Below are 18,081 nucleotides of genomic sequence, written 5' to 3' on the forward strand. Positions count from 1 at the left end.
GGACTAAATGGCCATACATGTGTGATACTGTTATTATCAAAGGAAATGTTTTTGCTACCACTGCCATCAGTAAAGTGAACTTACTTGCAGCAGTGATGGGAAGATGTAAGATAAAAGCTGACTTTAGAACAGGATTTTATAGCTTTCTAATAACTAGTTAATGAAAAAGGATTTTGAGCTACTGCTTATTAATCCTATCACAATCAAATGGAGTCTATAACAATCTGAAGTATAGGTTTCTTTTTACCCACCTCTCACTCCCATTTTTAAAGTCATGCCATCTTGCAGTGGTGTCCTAGCTGTCTGGGTTGAACTTTCTTGCTAGCTCTCCAGAGCTGACCCAGTATGTGCTTGGCATGTCCCTTCTGTACTTTCTTCTGTACTGTCTGTAGTTGTATCACGGAAGAAATATCAAGTTAGCAGAGCAAAAGGAAATACACAGAAATGCAATTCTTGTATTGTTAAGTGCTTCCTTTTCCCATTTTCTTTCACTCTCAAACTGTGAGAATTCCCAAAGTAATCAACCAGCTTTTCATTCTGGCACAAATTCCCTCTGTGGCTCAGGATAAAGTTTTTTCTTTGATTTTCTTTACTTGCTTACTTACATCACAAGGCAATTATATTGATTAGCTAATACTTATTCAGAATTTAGAAACTGTGGCAAACTATGCAAACTATGGATAAAATTAATTTTTTAAATGTAATAGTTATCAGTCATTTTACATTGTTTTATTGCCTGTACTTTTGGCATGGAACAGAATCCATATGGTAAAGAACAACAGGGAATAACCATATAAACAGTCACGCAGACTCATTTGTTGGCCATATTTTTCAGAGGCTTACACAAAAGGAGTCTTTTGTAGATATGCCGCGTTTCTGCATCATGCTCTATAGTATGTATCTCACTAACAGCAGAGTTTCTGGTCAGACCTTCCTCACACTGCCAATAAAGCTGGAAAAGTTAATGACTCTTTCTTCTGTACCTTTATGGAAGAAAATACTTTTAATTGTGCTGATAAACATTTGAGATTATCTAGAAATTCTGAATTGAATCATGTAAAGTTCAAATTACCAAAGCTGAAAAAATGCCTGTTAGACCTTCACAGCTGAAATTCTCTGACATTGTCCATGTAACTCATCCCAAACAACAGGATCTGAAAAACCTGAGCAGATTGTACTTTGAAATACATCAATATAACTAGGTATTTGAGCCAGCAATGAAATCTGCAAGGATGTTAATGGGAGATCTGTCCCATCAATCCAATCTAATCTAATCTAACCTAATCTATCTAGAAGCAGGGTCTGAGAACAGAGTTTGGCCTTTTATACCAAGTGTTCTTCCTCCAGCAGTCTTGAATTTTGCAGGCTCCTGGTTTAAATGTAAAAAGGCAATCTTTTTACCATTTGGTTGTTACATTGACAAATTGTATCATATAATCATGACATATGTCACTCAGTGATGACAAAAATTATTTATTTCTGCAAAGTGAACTGTTAAAAATTATAACTACACTTTGATTACCTTCTTAACTTAGTTTTGGGTGCAGTGAAATGTCTACATGTTTTTAGCAGGTTTTTTTTTCAATTTTGTTGATGTAGATTTGGAAAGATTACTTAAAAGACTTCTAGTTCATACATTTTACAAGATGAGAAGTGATAGCAAATGTAATATTCAGGTGGCATATATTTTGCTCTGTTTGATTGGTGGAATCTTGTGGATAAGCAACAAATACGGAGATTTAACAATTATAGTTCGATATTTCTATTTCAGAGGCATGTAAATTTCCTTTCCAGGATCTACGGTCTGCATGTTAAGTGCCTTGTCACCCCACAGAAAACTGCAAAGGTACTCTCACCAGAGCCAGTCTCAACGCTGACAACGTTCATACTCCCACAAGAGGGCAGTAGGCAAGCACTGTACAGGAAATCCCCTTTGCACTGGATTTTATTTAATATCAACCTTATAATTCAATTCTGCTTATTAATCATAGGGAAATCCGTACAAACTGTCAGAGTAATTTAATGCATAATATGAAATTAATCCCATTTTACAGCTACTATACTGAGAAATTACTTTTTAGCTAATTTGTACTCATAATTACATAAGTTTAAACATAAGTTTATGCCTCCTGGTATCTTCCACCTGTGTCCCGAGATGTGAGGTTCTTTGCTGTCACAGTTGTAAATAAATATTCTGGGATGCTGTCCCAGCATAGGAAATTCATGTAGGCGAAATGAAGCACTTTCTGAAGCAAAGAAGACAAAAGATTGATTGTCTAGCTAGAAATCAGCCTGGTAATCTCCCACGTGGTACCCTTCCCTGCCTGAAGCTCTGCACGTTACTGCAGTTCCTCCTGATCCATCTCCTGCGGCAGCCAGGACCAGCCTCAGTCACCCCCTTCACACTGCTCCAGCCCTAAACTTCATGGCATAGCAAGGTAGCATCTGCACTGGTGGAGTGGCATGGCCTTGCGAGTCATCTCAGTGTGACTTGCTGGATCTTACCCTCTGTCCACCCAGGCAGCACGAAACTTCTGCAGCTGTAAGACTTTTGAACAAAGAAAACTTTTTCTCAGCACAAGTGGCATCTAAGGCTGCCTTTCCCACAGGGGCACTCTTAGTACCGGAAAAAAAGGCCTTTGTGAAGGGGTTTCACTCCCATTGTCTTTTTGGCCATCATTTCAACCTACGAGGGCAACCTTCATAATAAAATACCTGGGCATTTCTCACCAGCATGTGTCTTACTTTCAAAATAATTATACATTTGGGATTTTCTGTGCTGAGAGAAAAGTTTGTTCCAAAGAAGTTAGATGGTTTTGGATGCTTGCAGTTCTAAAACAGCTGTGAACCATGCCTAGTTGAACGTCATCTGTTCGCAAACAAGACTGTGTTTTCTTCTACATAGAAGTGAGCTGTTTCAGCAATGTTTAATCAACCAGCACTGACCTTTCTTCTCAAATGCCACAAATTTGTTTTCCATAAATGTTTAACTACTTATTTCTAAAGGTAAAGGTTCACAACATGTAAAACCTACTTTTAACCTTACACTGATTTTGTAGTTACCACATAGCATGGTTGCTGTAGGGCTGCATATGTGTTTTAGGAGGTGAAAATTTTTCATTTGTATTCCAAACGTCTTATGACACTTGTGTTATCTCCTTTTTCGTTTTGCTTATGACGTCTTTCTGTATTGTCCTAAGATAAGTGAAAATACTGACAAAGAGGAAAAAAATTAAGCCCATAATATAACACTGTCTAAGCTGGTGACCTTTTCTCTTAACAAATGCATGTTTGAGAATTGAGCGGAATCCCAGGATATACCTATACTGCAGTCTCGGGCTAGTATAGACAAACCTAGCTAGAGAGCTTGGCTAGATAGCCAGTTGTCACAGCACAAAACTCGCTGCAGGTTGCAGATTCTGCCCGAAAAGTTGGGTAAGTGTCAGGCAGTTTATGGCACTAAGCTTTACATTCTCACAACTTGTCTACCATCAACCATTAGATCTTAATTATTTAATGTCAAGACAACTTTCTATACTATAGTGGAATCCCAGAAATGACCAATATATGCACATATTCTAAGGCCAGGGGTGTAGAAATGGGTTACTCTATAGTATATTGAGTTGGCTTGACTGCAGGAGATTGTATCTGCTAAAAATAATTACGCTACTTCCCTGCAGTGGAAAATGCACATCTGGAAGGACCAGTGTGAAACCAGCATCCTTTCAAATGACTGCTATTTCAGTTCACAGCTTGCTTGTTTCTACCTGGCTTCCACAGTAGGAATGGAGGGGTAAAACTCTTGTCCCACTCACCTCGCTGACTCCAAAAGGGCATGGGTTTCAGCTCAGAACTTGAGGACAGTATGCATAGCCCTGTGAGTAAGGTGAAAGAGGTTAGTTATCCTCAGGCATGGATACCAAAACCTTAGATTGCAACCATTTTGACCTGATCTTGGCTCTTTTACACTGAAGTACAGTTCTTCCTGCAGGTTACTGATGTATTTGTTAGGGTCTTCACAACTAAGGTAAATTGTCCCAAATCAGCAGCTCTGGGGTTTGTCACAATAAGTCATATATTCCCGTGCTGTTCTAGCCTACTTGCTTCTACCCAGTTTAAGTGCACTCATCCAAAATTTTATGGGATCTTTGCTATTAATTGTTCTCAACTATTCAGACTGAAGTAGCTGCTATAGGTGGTTGTAAAGTATTGTTTACCCTTAAAGAAAGAGATAATGTCAATGTTTTGTAAATTTTCCAAAATCCATCTGCTGCTCCAAGAACATTTTTATGATGCTGGGCTGGTAACCACTTGCCAAAGACTGAAATATACCATTCAGAAGAGCATTACAGCTACTTATATCTAATATCATCAGGACTGTCTGTAATTCTGGAAATGGCTAAATTAGACCAAAGTTGTGTGCACTTGCAGGAGAAGACATTTACACATACCTTTGAAGTACGTAATGTATAGATATGCAATGTACTTTGCATGAAGAAAGAACATATATATGCAAAGAGGTGCACATTGTGAAAGATTTTTGCCCTGCATTTGATACCACCTGGAATGATTTCAGTCTGCGGTTTCAATTTTAGGATTTGAGACAGTGCTTATCGAACTCATGGATGTATTCTACTGAAAATTTATTGGATTTATCTTCTTAGATAATGCAAACATAAAACAATGGGTGCAACAAATCTACACTGTATAGAATAGATCCTCCATATCCAGATTTGTAGTCGTCAAATTATTGTGTGAAGAAAGGGTGTACCTAGGGTCAGGTGTTGGATGAACTTGGTTTAACTTACTAGCGCCTGGATTTTTCTGATCAAACATTAGCAGCAAAACATATTGCTTGATTTTGCTGCACAGTCAGGAAGGCTGGAGTCAAAGGAGTGAGATTCAGGAGGGTCTATGTTCCTAGGTGTGTTTTGCAGTAGTATTTGTATGAGGTGCATTAATTTCTAGCTTTTGGAGTGGGACTTGACCTATATCTTTCTACTGAAGTTAGGAGAGTTTGTTACAAAAATCTCGTTGGGTCCAGCTGCCAGTGGCTGTTTCCTTGCAGCTTTTTTATGGTGTTGAAGATATTGGTGCACGTGGGGTTAGCGTGATCTTTTAAACAGAAGTTAATACTTGATGGAATCGGTTACTAAATGTGTGTTTTTCCTGTACCGCTGTGTCAGGCTGAGAGCATTCCTGTGAGGCAGAAGGTGCTTACTTTCGTCTGCGGGTTATGCGCAGTTCACCATAACCCACATGCCACGCTCAGACTTTTGCAATCAAGCGCTGAAAACACAGCAGACTTCTGAAGTTTTGGGTGGGCGCGCTTTCAGGAGCGTGGGCATTGAAGTTGCATTCACTTTCTGTGCCATTCACAGACCTGATGGCCTCAAGCATCTGTTCCCCCATAATGCATGGGAATGAGACACGCTTGGGTGGGGAGAAAAAGAAAAAAAAAGGATGCTGGCGGGGTTTCCCAGCTGCCGTTATTTTCGGGGGGGGGGGGGGGGACGGAAGGCGGGGGAAGGGGGGGGGGGGCCCCTCCATCCTCATCCTCATCCTCACCCTCATCCTCGTCCGCATCCCTGTCTTCCTCCAGCCCGGAGGGATGCGGGGCGGCGTGGCGTGGGGGAGGCGGGGAGCCCCCGGGGCGGGGGGAGACCCCGCGCCACGCCCCACCCGCGCCACGCCCCACCCGGCCACGCCCCACCGAAGCTAGTGGCGGCGTGAACGGCTGCGGCTCCACTCTCCCCTCGCCGCCACCATGACGGACCGCTCCGCCTTCGACACCAATGTCATCACCATGACCCGCTTCGTGATGGAGGAAGGCAGGCGGGCGAAAGGCACCGGGGAGTTCACGCAGCTCCTCAATTCCCTCTGCACGGCCATCAAAGCCATCTCCACCGCCGTCCGTAAAGCGGGCATCGCCAACCTGTGAGTCCCGGGGTGCCCGGGAAGGGGGGGTAAGGGGGTGGTGGTGGGAGCGCCGGTAGCATCCCGCACCTCCCCGCATCCCCGCGGGTCCGCGGGATCCTGCCCCCTCCGGGGTGGTGGGGGTGGGGAGTGTCACCCGAAAGGCGTGTGAGGGGGGTTGCATCCACCCCCCCCAACCGGCCTTGCGCAGAGCCGTCAGTAACTCCTTTAGCGTCTTGGACTTCTGATTTTCTCAAGTGGAATGGATCCTATGACTTTTTCATAATACAAGGCATGCAGTCTTTGACAGATGTCTGCTGCTGATAGACCGTCATGCAAACTTTCAGCAGGTTTGGGTGCTTTGAACCAGAAGACCAAACGAACAGACTGAAAGACAAAGCCTGTCAAAATATGGCTGGATTATTGCTCATTGTAGTCAGTAGCTTAATATCAAAGCACCGTTTTATGCTATGAGGCGTTTAATCAAATTCAGTGGAGTTTTTTCATATTGCATCATAGCAACTTGAGTTCCTCTATGAAGCTTTGGATGTCTAAAGCTTTTAGAAAGAGCACTGGTTAGGAACAGTAGTGTCTGTAGTCAGCCAGAGGGGAGTTGCTCTGGAGATGCATCAGAAGGAAATTAGAGCTTGTGAAGTGTTAAATAACTGAAACTGGTTATAGGTAACTAATGCCCCTAAGAATTTTACATACTTGTTGATAAGCCAAATTGTATGCTGATCAGGGCTTTAGGCATGGGCTGCTTCATTACTGAATGGAAAATGTAGTAGACAGAAAATGAACTTGCCGCTACAAACCATGTAGTGGAAAAAATAATAAACAAAAGGCCTCTGGCAATACAGAGTAACATTTATTACAAAATGTATCAAAGAGCTGAAAAATTTGGTGACAGAAGTTAATAAAATAGAAGCAACTGCAAAAGAGAATAAAAATCCTCCACTTTATGTATGATTGAACTATTTTTCTCTGTTTTGACTTCAGACTTGATATAACTGTGGTAGTTTTTTAATCACTATGTGCTAGCCCTTTCATGTGCCTCCTATGTCTATCAGTAAAGAGCAATGTTTCCCATCTGTGACCTGATTTATGACAGTCTAAGGTCCCATTCCTTGTCTGTCCTACATGCGTGTCTGTTGACAGCTGAGATGCAGCGGAGGTGCAGAACAGCTGGGGAAGCCACAGTCCCTTCCAAGCCGCAGGCTCCTCGCAGGACACCCTGCCATCCCCTTGTCCTGCCATCCCCTCCCGGGAGTCCCCAACAGACAATGTGTGAGAGCTGTAGCTGCTGGCTGTATGGAGTTTTTACTCTGAGGATGAGGACTTGTGCCTCTGCTTGCAAGCGTGGTGTTCAAAGTACATTGTTTTCTAAAAGCACTTTCACACTTGCAGAAAAATGTTCAAGCCACTGTAGTAGAGAGAGAAATAAAGAGAATTATGCCAGGTCTTTTTCTCATGCATTAAACTGAAGAAATGCAGTACATTCCTAAAGTAGTGTGTTCAGCATTATTACAAAAAACCTGAAATACCAGCATTCAGCCTAATCAATGAATCGTAGCTGAAGTACGTAAGAGTCATCAGAATGTGTGCAGAGCTGGCTATTGTTTTTCTCTACTAAGAGCTGAACTTCCCCTCTCTCTCTTTTGCATACTTTCAAAATCACCTATCACAAGGTCTCCTGGTACTTCCTGATGCCAGATGGTTTGATTCTGATTAGCTCACAGGGTTTTATTTGTGTTTCGTATTTGTATTTCTCAGTTTTAATCCCAATGAAATGTTTACTACTTAAAATCAAAACTGAAAACATTGAACCATAAAAATGTTGATTTATCTGTGAGCAAAGTGTTTCTACTGTGATTTGTACATCATATTGCTAGCCAGGAGCAAATTACTTACAGAAGTTATGGTGTAACTAGTGTCGTCAGATTCATTGTTAACTTTTTAAGTATAAGTTTTCTAATGAAGTCTTAGCTTTTAGGCTATGCAGCTATATTATTGTAGGCTAGGATTCAGGGGCAATATTTAGGTCTTAAAGTTAAGAGCTCATTAAACAACATAATTATTGTAATTAAGCCTTCACAGCCTGCTCTGGCTATGTTTGCCTATAGTTTACAGGCTATTGAAAGGTGATTCCTTGTTTTGTGTTCCTCACAGTTTAGTGTCTTCTAGATTTGCCACCACAGCTAATGTTAGCAGGTCTCAGCAAGAATCCACTGAACAGTAAGTAAAAAACAGGCTTAGAGAACTGAGATATCATCCAAAAGTGCTATTTGTTTTACAAGACACTTCACAAGCGTAAGGTTGCCAGAAACAGGGCGCTTTGGAAGATGTAGTGCCCCATTCTCACAAAATGCTCTCTCTTGCCACTGCTTTAGCTATGGAATTGCTGGGTCTACCAATGTGACAGGAGATCAGGTAAAGAAGTTGGACATCCTTTCCAATGACCTGGTGATTAACATGCTCAAGTCATCCTTCAGTACATGTGTTATCGTGTCAGAAGAAAACAAAGATGCTGTGATAGTGGAAACTGAAAAACGGGTTAGTAGCTTTAAAAGTTCTCCCTGCTTGATTTCAAATCAGCCTTTACAGGTGTATTGTTTCAGATTTGAGAAACTGAAACTGAGCTAAAAAATTCAGAGAATAGGTACTTTTCCATGCTGGAAAATGGGGGGGAGGGGCTGGGTGGAGAGAGTGTCAGTCAGTCAACATTTGTCCTCTCTGTTATTTCTGTTCTCGAGACTGATGTTTGTTGTTTTATTTTTTTTTCTCTGTTGTTCCTTCCCCCCTTTCCCCCCACCACCACCTTTTTCCTAATTGTGGAGGAAACTTATTTCTTGTTTATCCCATCTGATCTCTGGAACTTTTCTCTGACTCAGTCAAGCCCTTTTGTAAGGTAGCTTTGTCATTAGCACACTGAGGAACTGTTCTGTTCAGGTCAAACCTCGAGTTCTTTAATTCATGCAAATTTTCCTTGAAGCCCATGAAAGACTTAGCAAAAATGAAACAAAAATAATTTTTACTTATTTACTATTTATTATTACTTATATTCACAAGCCTGCATGCACTCGTTCAGTAACAGTTCCTTTTTCCTAGCTAATATTTTGGTGTGATCATGTAAAAATCTGAGTAAAAATTTAGTGAAAACAAACAACTAAAATGTAATTTATAAAGTTTAATAATGTTTGCTTTGTCGAAGCAGTTCTCTTTTTCTCTCCCTGTTGAGAAATCTTCAAAATTGATTTGGTAGGCATTGGATGAACAAAGATTTCTTTAGATCTGAACAAACATGATTTTACATCCTCAAATATCACTGAGGGAGGCTCAGTGTTAATGCTTTTCTAAACTTAATGTGAGCTAATATGGTGTTTTCATCAGAATTCCTACCTGCAGAGTAGAGCATTGCTGGACTTAAATAAGTTTCTGGCATGCAGGGTGAAATCAAATGAAAAGCGAATAAATGCTTATTGTTGTTACACATGGTTATTAAAATGACTGTGGATAAGATAAGGGGAAAACAAGCTATTTAAAAGGTACAGTTGATTCAGCTTTTTCTCCTGTACTCGCAATTTTCTGTACCTACAGGAATCTTAATAGGCAGACACCATTCTTTTCTTTGGGGGGGGGAAAACCCCAAACCAGGATAAGACCACAGACTGGCTAAGGTAATTTCTGAGCATCTGTCCATTCAGAGCACAGATAAATTGAAATGTATAGTTTATGAATGTCAGGTGTTAACAGCCTTTTTAATGGCTCTAATTTTAGCTCTACATGAAAAAGGCTGATCTTCTTCATTTGTCTTTTTCCTTATAATTCAGAAAGCCATTTTGCTAGAGATGAGAAAATGTAGCCTAAATGGTAGATATTACAGGATGTCTATCAAAATGGATTGGCATTATTTAAAGAGATGAAGCTAAACTAATAATTAAAAAGTAATGTTTTTACATATATATATATATATATATATTAAAACACTTGTAGGAAAACTTCAGCTTTCCAGTGTCATCATCTCTTACTTACTTCAAAGATTTCCCAGCTTCTGCTCTGGCACAAATCACACAGTTGTAATCAAGAATGAAATCTGGGCCAAAGAATTTCTAACATTTGAATTCAGTTCCTTCATAATCTATAAAAGCCTTTTAGTTTATATTTCTTTGAAAGTCTCTGAGAAAATTTACCTACTAAACTATTTTTATTTGGGGGAATTGGGTAAATAATGTCACTAATCTAGTTGTTCCCTCTTTTGTATTTTCAAGGGTAAATACATAGTCTGCATAGACCCTCTAGATGGCTCATCGAACATAGACTGTCTTGTTTCCATTGGGACCATCTTTGGCATCTATAGAAAGGTAAAATGCTTTCACGTAGGATAGGAAACACTATTATTGTGCACCTTTTGATGAAATATAATTGTATGTGAAGACTTAATAAAATCTAACTAAACTTGTTTGTGAAAGACATTTTCAGGACCAGCTTTAAGTTAAATCTGCTATTTCACAGACACTTGTATAAAAAATTTGTGAGGGATTTGCATTAGTCTCTTAGAAGATGAGGTACTGTCGTGGTTTAACCCCAGCCAGCAACTGAGCACCACGCAGCCGCTCACTCACTCCCCCGCCACCCAGTGGGATGGGGGAGAAAATCAGGAAAAGAAGTAAAACTCGTGGGTTGAGATAAGAACGGTTTAATAGAACAGAAAAGAAGAAACTAATAATGATAATGATAACACTAATAAAATGACAACAGCAATAATGAAAGGATTGGAATGTACAAATGATGCGCAGTGCAATTGCTCACCACCCGCCGACCGGCACCCAGCTAGTCCCCGAGCGGTGATTCCCCGCCCCCACTTCCCAGTTCCTATACTGGATGGGATGTCCCATGGTATGGAATACCCTGTTGGTCAGTTTGGGTCAGGTGCCTTGGCTGTGTCCTGTGCCAACTTCTTGTGCCCCTCCAGCTTTCTCACTGGCTGGGCTTGAGAAGCTGAAAAATCCTTGACTTGAGACTAAACACTACTTAGCAACAACTGAAAACATCAGCGTTATCAACATTCTCCTCATACTGAACTCAAAACAAAGCACCGTACCAGCTACTAGGAACACAATTAACTCTATCCCAGCTGAAACCAGGACAGGTACTTATATGTACATGGAAGCCTGGCTGGTATTTTATTAGCCAGCTAAAGGAATTACCTCTTACAAAGAAACCAGGTCTTAGATTTCATGAATATTTGTGTTGAGACAAAATACCACATGGTTGTCATCTACTTGGGGAATGTGGTTTCAGGTTTTCTTGTTCTCTGTACTAATAGTCCTGTTAGCCTGAGGACAGGCTTCAAACACAAACCAGAGCTGAAACATGGCATGTGCATTTGAAGTGTCTAAGTCACTCTGAAAGGCAGAAACCTTGTCTGAAGGAGCTTGAAATACTGGATTTACATGTCACAAGATGGGGGAAAAGGTAAGTCCCATAAAACACACCTGACTGTCCATTTTAATCATCTTTTGTATGTTGTCATACATCCCAAAGTAATTATTTTCAACTTCATTTTTGTACGAAGCAGAAGAAAACAAAAAAAATCTCAAGTACTTTTTATCAGCTGCGGACTCTGTGGGTCATGTTTCATTGCTTGCTTGTTAACTGTGCCTTGGAGTCTTCCTCTGAGCTGTGTTCATCATCACCTACAACAAGGCACACAGCTCTATATTATCTCCTAATCCTTTCCTGCTTCCTGCATTCCAACTAGGCTTATACAAGAGCATTTCTAGATCAATGTGTTTGTCTCCTCCGTATAATTTGTATTAGCACATCCAGTAGGAATCTCAGTTGTGGATCATGGAAGCATTTGTGCCACCTTGTGCATGGATATGAAGTAGAAGATCATCCCTGTCCTGGAGAGTCCAGCTATAGAAATGAAGTAAAGTTGACTATGCTTCTTATTCTAGGTGTCCCCTGATGAACCTTCTGGGAAAGATGCTTTACAGCCCGGGCGTAATCTCGTGGCAGCTGGTTATGCTCTCTATGGGAGTGCCACAATGCTGGTACTGGCCACTTCTGCTGGAGGTGTCAACTGTTTCATGCTGGATCCGGTGAGAATGTCTTCTGTTTCTTTGTTTCTTTATTAGGGATAAAAAGGTACTGTTTATAAGAACTGTTTGTCCCCCTCAAAATCAAACAAAGGAGCAATTTTCAAGCTAACATGGAGAAATGAAGTATGCTTAATAACCCATCAGCAATAATGTCAAGAGATTTTTGCGTTCTGCCTGCCCGCTGCAGCGGTGCTATGTGTGATTCAACAACAGGAAGACAGCCGAGTCAGTGAAGCAGATGCAGCATGTGCCAAATCATGTGATATTTAAAATGAGCTGGTTTCTGCAATGCAGAATGCCCTTTAAGACTTGTTTGTCTTTTCCTTAATGCTAGGACCTTAGTAAACCAGAGAAGCAGAAATATTTAACCTTCTTCTGTGTTTTCAGATCCCACCATGATGTGTAAATGAGTAAGTGATGCGTGTGGGTGCATTTGATGTTCTAGCATGCTTTGACCATACGAGTTTTAAAATAAAACTCATATTGATCATAGCAGAAAGCAGTTTGCTTTAGTGACCCATTTTTTTTAATCAGTTAGTCAGCCTGTGCCACCTGCCAGTATTAAATTTTTAGAACCTGCCGTGGTCAAGCAAATATAACTTGAAGCTCCCTGTTAAGTAACAGCTTAAGTAGCTGCATGTATTTTTGTCTATATTCAGATAGCAGATTTAACTTTGAGCATGCATGCATGTTATTTTGTTTATTTTTAGCACTAACTTGGAAATTTACTTTAGTGAAAACTAAACAGACCAGCCCTTCGTTACAGAGATTTGCTCTCTTGACTCCAGGCTTCCAGTTAGCCCAAGCTAAGACGAACTGGAATTTATTAATATCTACAGATGTTTGAAGATGTTTATTCATTGCTTCAACCAGCACTCTCATTTTCCAAACTTGTCAGAACTGTACTTTTATTGCAAGTCTAGCAAAAGAGTGGAGAGCTAAATAAATCTACAGGCAACAGCATTTTTGGGCATAGAAAAGTGATAGAGACCTGGGAATGGTAGTATGAAGAAGCTTGCATGGCCCCAGGATTCATGCTCTGTCTGTGTTTTATGGGTAAACAGAACACTGCTTATCTAGACTGCAAATACCACTTTTTCATAGGTACTGAATTATTCAAGAAAGTGACAGAAGTAGTAAATTTTTCCTAAATGGTGTGTATGATTTGTTTTTGCTCATTTATTTACAAACCAAGACAATTAACATTAACAAATTGTTTTTCTTTCTTATTGTTAGGCAATTGGGGAATTCATTTTGGTGGATAGGGATGTGAAAATCAAAAAGAAGGGAAATATCTACAGTCTCAATGAAGGCTACGCTAAATACTTCGATCCTGCAGTCACAGAGTATCTCAAAAAGAAAAAATTCCCTGAGGTAAAAGATCCTATTTCAGAGAAACTTTCTGATGACAAGCAACACACATGAATTCCAACTTCATGATCAGTTGCTGTCTCATGCACTGTTCAGAGCTTGTTTTCCTTTCCTGTCTATTTAAAATGTATCTTCATGTAGGAGTGATAATTAGAGCAGCAGTTGATGTGCCAGATATTTCACCATCCTTCAGTACTGCATTGCACCTCTATTATTTTTTTTCCTTTCTTTCTTTTTTCTTTTTTTTTCTTTTTTTTTCTTTTTTTTTTAATTTTCCTTCCTGGCTGGGAGCCTGAGTAACAGTGCTGGAGGCAAAACTGGGCATTTGGTAGTCAAGTAGAGAGGAAATCTCGTCTGGTGATGAAGAAATTAGATCGACCTGTGTGTTAGATTGCTAATTCCTCACTGCAGTATCCGAGTAGAAGGAAAGGTGATTGGGGATGGCAGTGGGTCATTGCTTAGTGGTAACACAAGCTGGGTCCTGAGGGGGCCTCTCACTTGAAAAGCTAGTGTAATTTCAGGGTCTACTTTGTGGTCGTGCAGCTTCCTGGAGGAGGCCTGAAGCTCTAAGAAGTGCCCATAAAAATCATGTCTGTTCTTGTGCCTTACAACTGTCATCACTGGAGTTATTACGTCGACAATGAAGCGTAAACATTTACTATTGTTAAGTGTTCCTTCTTGACTTCCTGATCTTGCTTTGAACAAAGACTGGCACTTTCATCTGGCATCTTGCCAGGCTTAAGGTGTTGTTTATTTAGATATTAAAATATACTCTCTGAACTGTAATAAAGAAATAATATCAGTAGTCAACTATTAACTTTTTCTTACCAAAAAAGTTGTAGAACGTGGCAAAAATGTGTAGAAGTAGGAAGGATCACTTCTTTTATTCCTTGATAATTTTTTCTGCTACAAAAGAAAAAAAAACAACATCAATTCCTAGCACTTGATCTTTTTGCTACTAGACATGCAGTATTTTCCAAGGGTTAGAGCACTGATGGAGAGCTGGGATGCATTTTCTGTTGTTGGTGCTACCACTCATCTGTCCTGAAATCTTCTGTCAGTCCTTTTCCTTGGATTTTCCCAATTAGAAAATGAGGAGGAAACTGGAATTTTCTCCAAAACTACCTTGAATATTGTCAATGGAGCACGATTTGGAGGAGTTAGATGTTAGGACCACTAAGAGAGGGGAAGAAAAAAAAAAGATTAACCTGATGTTCTTGAAAGTTACAGTTATTTAAATGTCTTTCTGTAGGATGGCAGTTCACCATATGGTGGGAGGTACATAGGATCCATGGTGGCTGATGTGCATCGCACACTGGTGTATGGAGGAATCTTTTTGTATCCTGCTAACTCCAAAAGTCCCAAAGGAAAGGTAAACCTGAATAAGCCCAATTATAGAAAATGTTACATTATCCAGATATTTCACTATCACAGATCAGTATTTTGATTGCAGAACATGTGTTTTATGACTTGGTTGCTTGCACCTCTGGTGTGTGAGTACAGCCACCCCCCACACTCTGTTATGAGTGACACCAGCCTGTTGTCAGACACCAATTTTAGGGCTGGTGCTAACCTGTTTCAACTGCACTGACTCCTCTTTATCCCCAAACATATCCAGATTATGGAATGTACCAGGGGACGTGCTGTTCAAAGAGGCTTCTCTGTACTATCTCAGCTCAAACCATGCTGGCCTCAACCAAGCGAAACATTACAAAGCAAAGTAAACAATCCACATTACCCTGAGATTCCTATTACAAGGCAGTATGTAGGAAGCCTAAATGTAGCGTGCCCCTTAGGAGAAGCTCTGCCAAAGAGAAAACCGTCTGCATCTTGTACTTGGTGACACTGCCTCATCGGGAGGAGCTATGCCTGGCTGCCTCTGCCAGGATGACAGTCAGTCAGGGGAGATCACACACTTACAGGCTGACTAGGGGACTGTTTATTCAACAAAGACCTTTCATCTGTTTTGTAATTGTCCGTAAATTATTGCTTCAGGTTGCAGATAAGATGCAGTTACTCATTAGAGAAACTTAATGGCACACTCGGGGCCAGTGTTTTTCTTTCTTTTCACACAGGCCTACGTGGTCTGCTGCCTTGTTAAAGGTTGTGTCTTACATGTGAACTTTATCTCTGTGTAAAGAGCACAATGCAAACATGAGCTATGGAGAAACCACTCAAATTGGGCAAATCCAGCATTCACTGTTTTGTTTAAAAGAAAAATCTGCACAGTTTCATTCCTGAGTCAAAGTTTGTATGAAATATGGAGTGCTTGGAGTGTTGATTGGTTTTAAATCAAATGCCAAATATATTTACATTTCATGATTCTCAGCATTGCTTGGGCTGACCATTGCCATTTTGGGTTTTCTCTTCTAGCTGAGACTGCTCTATGAATGCAATCCTATGGCTTTTGTTATTGAGAAGGCTGGGGGAATAGCAACAACTGGGCATCAAGCAATACTAGATATAGTGCCTGAGGATATCCACCAAAGAGTGCCCATTGTCTTGGGATCTCCTGACGATGTGAAGGAGTACCTTGAGATAGTCAAGAAGCATTCGGCTAAGTAAAGAAAGCTTGCTGGGGTCACTGTGCAGATGGGAAGAAATGCCTTACAGCTGAACCAAAGAACACACTGCAGCACTGCAAGATTGAACTGTCTGACCTCTGTAGCAAGAGAGCAAATGAGCCATATTTTCATAAGATTTTTTTAAGTGAAATCTTGTGCAATTGCATTGGGCAATGAAAGGCATTAAAAGATTGCATTAAAGGAAGCAATAAAAGTAAAAGCAAGGGAAAAATATGTTTGCTTTTTCTTTTATCATTTGTGATTACACTAAAGCCACTGTGCTACAAGGAAATACTGTGTTACATTCAGTAACTAGGGGAAGATTCAACTTCCTCAGACAAGCTACAGACTATCACCAGAGTATCTGACTCTGACCTCTCCCAAAAATCTTGGGGGGAAGACTCTGCAGCCTCTTACTGTGAGTGACCATTCCTAGACCAGTCTCTAGTTCTTTGGCAATAAATATAAATGCTAATGTGGACACCTTCACATGTTGCTTTTAGGCCCCAGAAGTTACTGACTGTACTTCAGTGTGGGCTTATTCTGATCGAGAATTAACATTTGTGAAACATGTACATTAGTGCATGTTAATTCTGACACGTGCTGTTGATATTGCCAGTTGGCACTGTATCAGATCCAGTTACACAAGAATGGAAAATGACATTTTGGAGTTGGATTTTGAATCAGATCAAGAGCATGTATAGACAGCTTGGTGCCATTCTGCTGTGATGAGCTGGCTATCTTTGCCAGAAATTAACCTGCTTTCTTGATGAAAAAAATGAACATGCGTGGCGCTAGCACCCCCCACCAGGTGTTCTTTGTGTTATTTTGGGAGTGTGCATTACCACGGAAAAGGATTCTGCTGCGCAAGCAGAAGTAAGTTGCGAAGATCCCCACAAAGCATACTGACATTTAATATGCTGATTCAGAGCATGCTGCTGGGAACACGATGTTAGCGCTTGGAAGCTAGATGGGCTGTCCACCTGCCTGGGTACAGTTTATGGATGTGGCTCACAAGCCTTTTGAATCAGTCCAAATCTGACATTTCTCACTGCCCACTTGCCTTCGCCAAACTCAAGCTAAGGGACATGTAGGTGTTGCTGTTGGGTAGACTGCCACTGAACATTCACTCAAGCCGTGGTCTGGGAGCCCCTATCTGTGGGTGCAATGAGCTATAAACCTGCCTGTCTGGGGATTTTGCACACACCAGTGGGGATAGCCTGCCTAGGCTTGGTTCTTCTTGTAAAACAAGAAGAAAAGAGTGGGGGGCAACCTAGAGGCCATGGTGCGAAGGCATGCTCTGTGAGGGCTCACACAGAAAAAAACCTGGGGGCCCTTGTTCTGACAGAGGTTGTGTTTGGGGCAGTTGGAGGCATACTGACAAACCTTGGATGGGTGTATATATACGCATCTGTTCTCCAAAGCGATAGAGAACAATGTGTTTCTGGAAGGGACTGAATGGCCTAGTTTCTGCTGAAAATGCTGTTTCTGATGAGGCTTTGTGAGTGAAGACAGGGCTTTCAGGGACCTGAGCCCTTAAAGGATTGGGACAGTCCTGGAAATCTCCACTGAGCTCTTGTTCTGTTTGTGCACCTGCTTTTCACTCTTGTGAGGGCCTAAGTCTATCCCTGCACAGGATCTGGCTCCTCTGTAGGCCAAACTCTACTCTGGGAAAGAAGCAGACCACGGCTTATGTACTTTGCCTGATACACACCTGCAAAATCAAGCACCCACAAACAGCGACCATGCGGTATGCTGTCTAATTTCTGATTAATTCCCCTCTGGGAGAAGGCTCAAACCCACATCTCCCAGCGAGATGCCCTTATTGCCAGCCTGGGTGCCAGCCTGCAAAAAGAGGGTTTACTACCCCGACCTGTGAGTCTTGTGCCGTAACGTGGGAGAGGACTTCATCTGACCAGACAGCGAGTGGGACAGCCGTGTGCTGGGGGACTCCTGTGGCCCAGGCTTTTCTTCACGGGCTGCTCTTTCTTGGGCTAGGGCCAATGCTGCTTTCTCTGCCTCTTTGTGTGAGCAGCCAACCACTTGGATATGGCCATGCTCTCGCTTTTGTAAAAGAAAAAAAAATGCAATCCTTGCACCTGTTTTGTCTTTTCGTTGTGATTTCA

At 41.2% G+C, this 18,081-nt stretch overlaps 1 protein-coding gene across 1 annotated transcript; it reads left to right on the top strand.

The window, feature by feature from the left end:
- Positions 1-5,696: 5,696 nt before the first annotated feature.
- LOC115336767 (fructose-1,6-bisphosphatase 1) lies at positions 5,697-16,187 on the top strand. Its single transcript, XM_030004283.2, has 7 exons — positions 5,697-5,937; positions 8,307-8,469; positions 10,185-10,277; positions 11,877-12,020; positions 13,257-13,394; positions 14,644-14,763; positions 15,765-16,187. The coding sequence occupies exons 1-7, from the start codon at positions 5,768-5,770 to the stop codon at positions 15,954-15,956; spliced, it is 1,020 nt and encodes a 339-aa protein (XP_029860143.1). The 5' UTR covers positions 5,697-5,767; the 3' UTR covers positions 15,957-16,187.
- Positions 16,188-18,081: the final 1,894 nt, after the last annotated feature.

Source organism: Aquila chrysaetos, chromosome Z (assembly GCF_900496995.4).
Source record: "Aquila chrysaetos chrysaetos chromosome Z, bAquChr1.4, whole genome shotgun sequence".
In the NCBI taxonomy this organism is placed as follows: domain Eukaryota; kingdom Metazoa; phylum Chordata; class Aves; order Accipitriformes; family Accipitridae; genus Aquila; species Aquila chrysaetos.

Bases quoted from the DNA above. Each gene is read 5' to 3' on its own strand.
- LOC115336767 (XM_030004283.2), top strand. From the start codon at position 5,768: ATGACGGACCGCTCCGCCTTCGACACCAATGTCATCACCATGACCCGC. The intron at 12,021-13,256 runs GTGAGAATGTCT...TCTTATTGTTAG, and splicing joins ACTGTTTCATGCTGGATCCG to GCAATTGGGGAATTCATTTT. The intron at 13,395-14,643 runs GTAAAAGATCCT...GTCTTTCTGTAG, and splicing joins AAAAGAAAAAATTCCCTGAG to GATGGCAGTTCACCATATGG.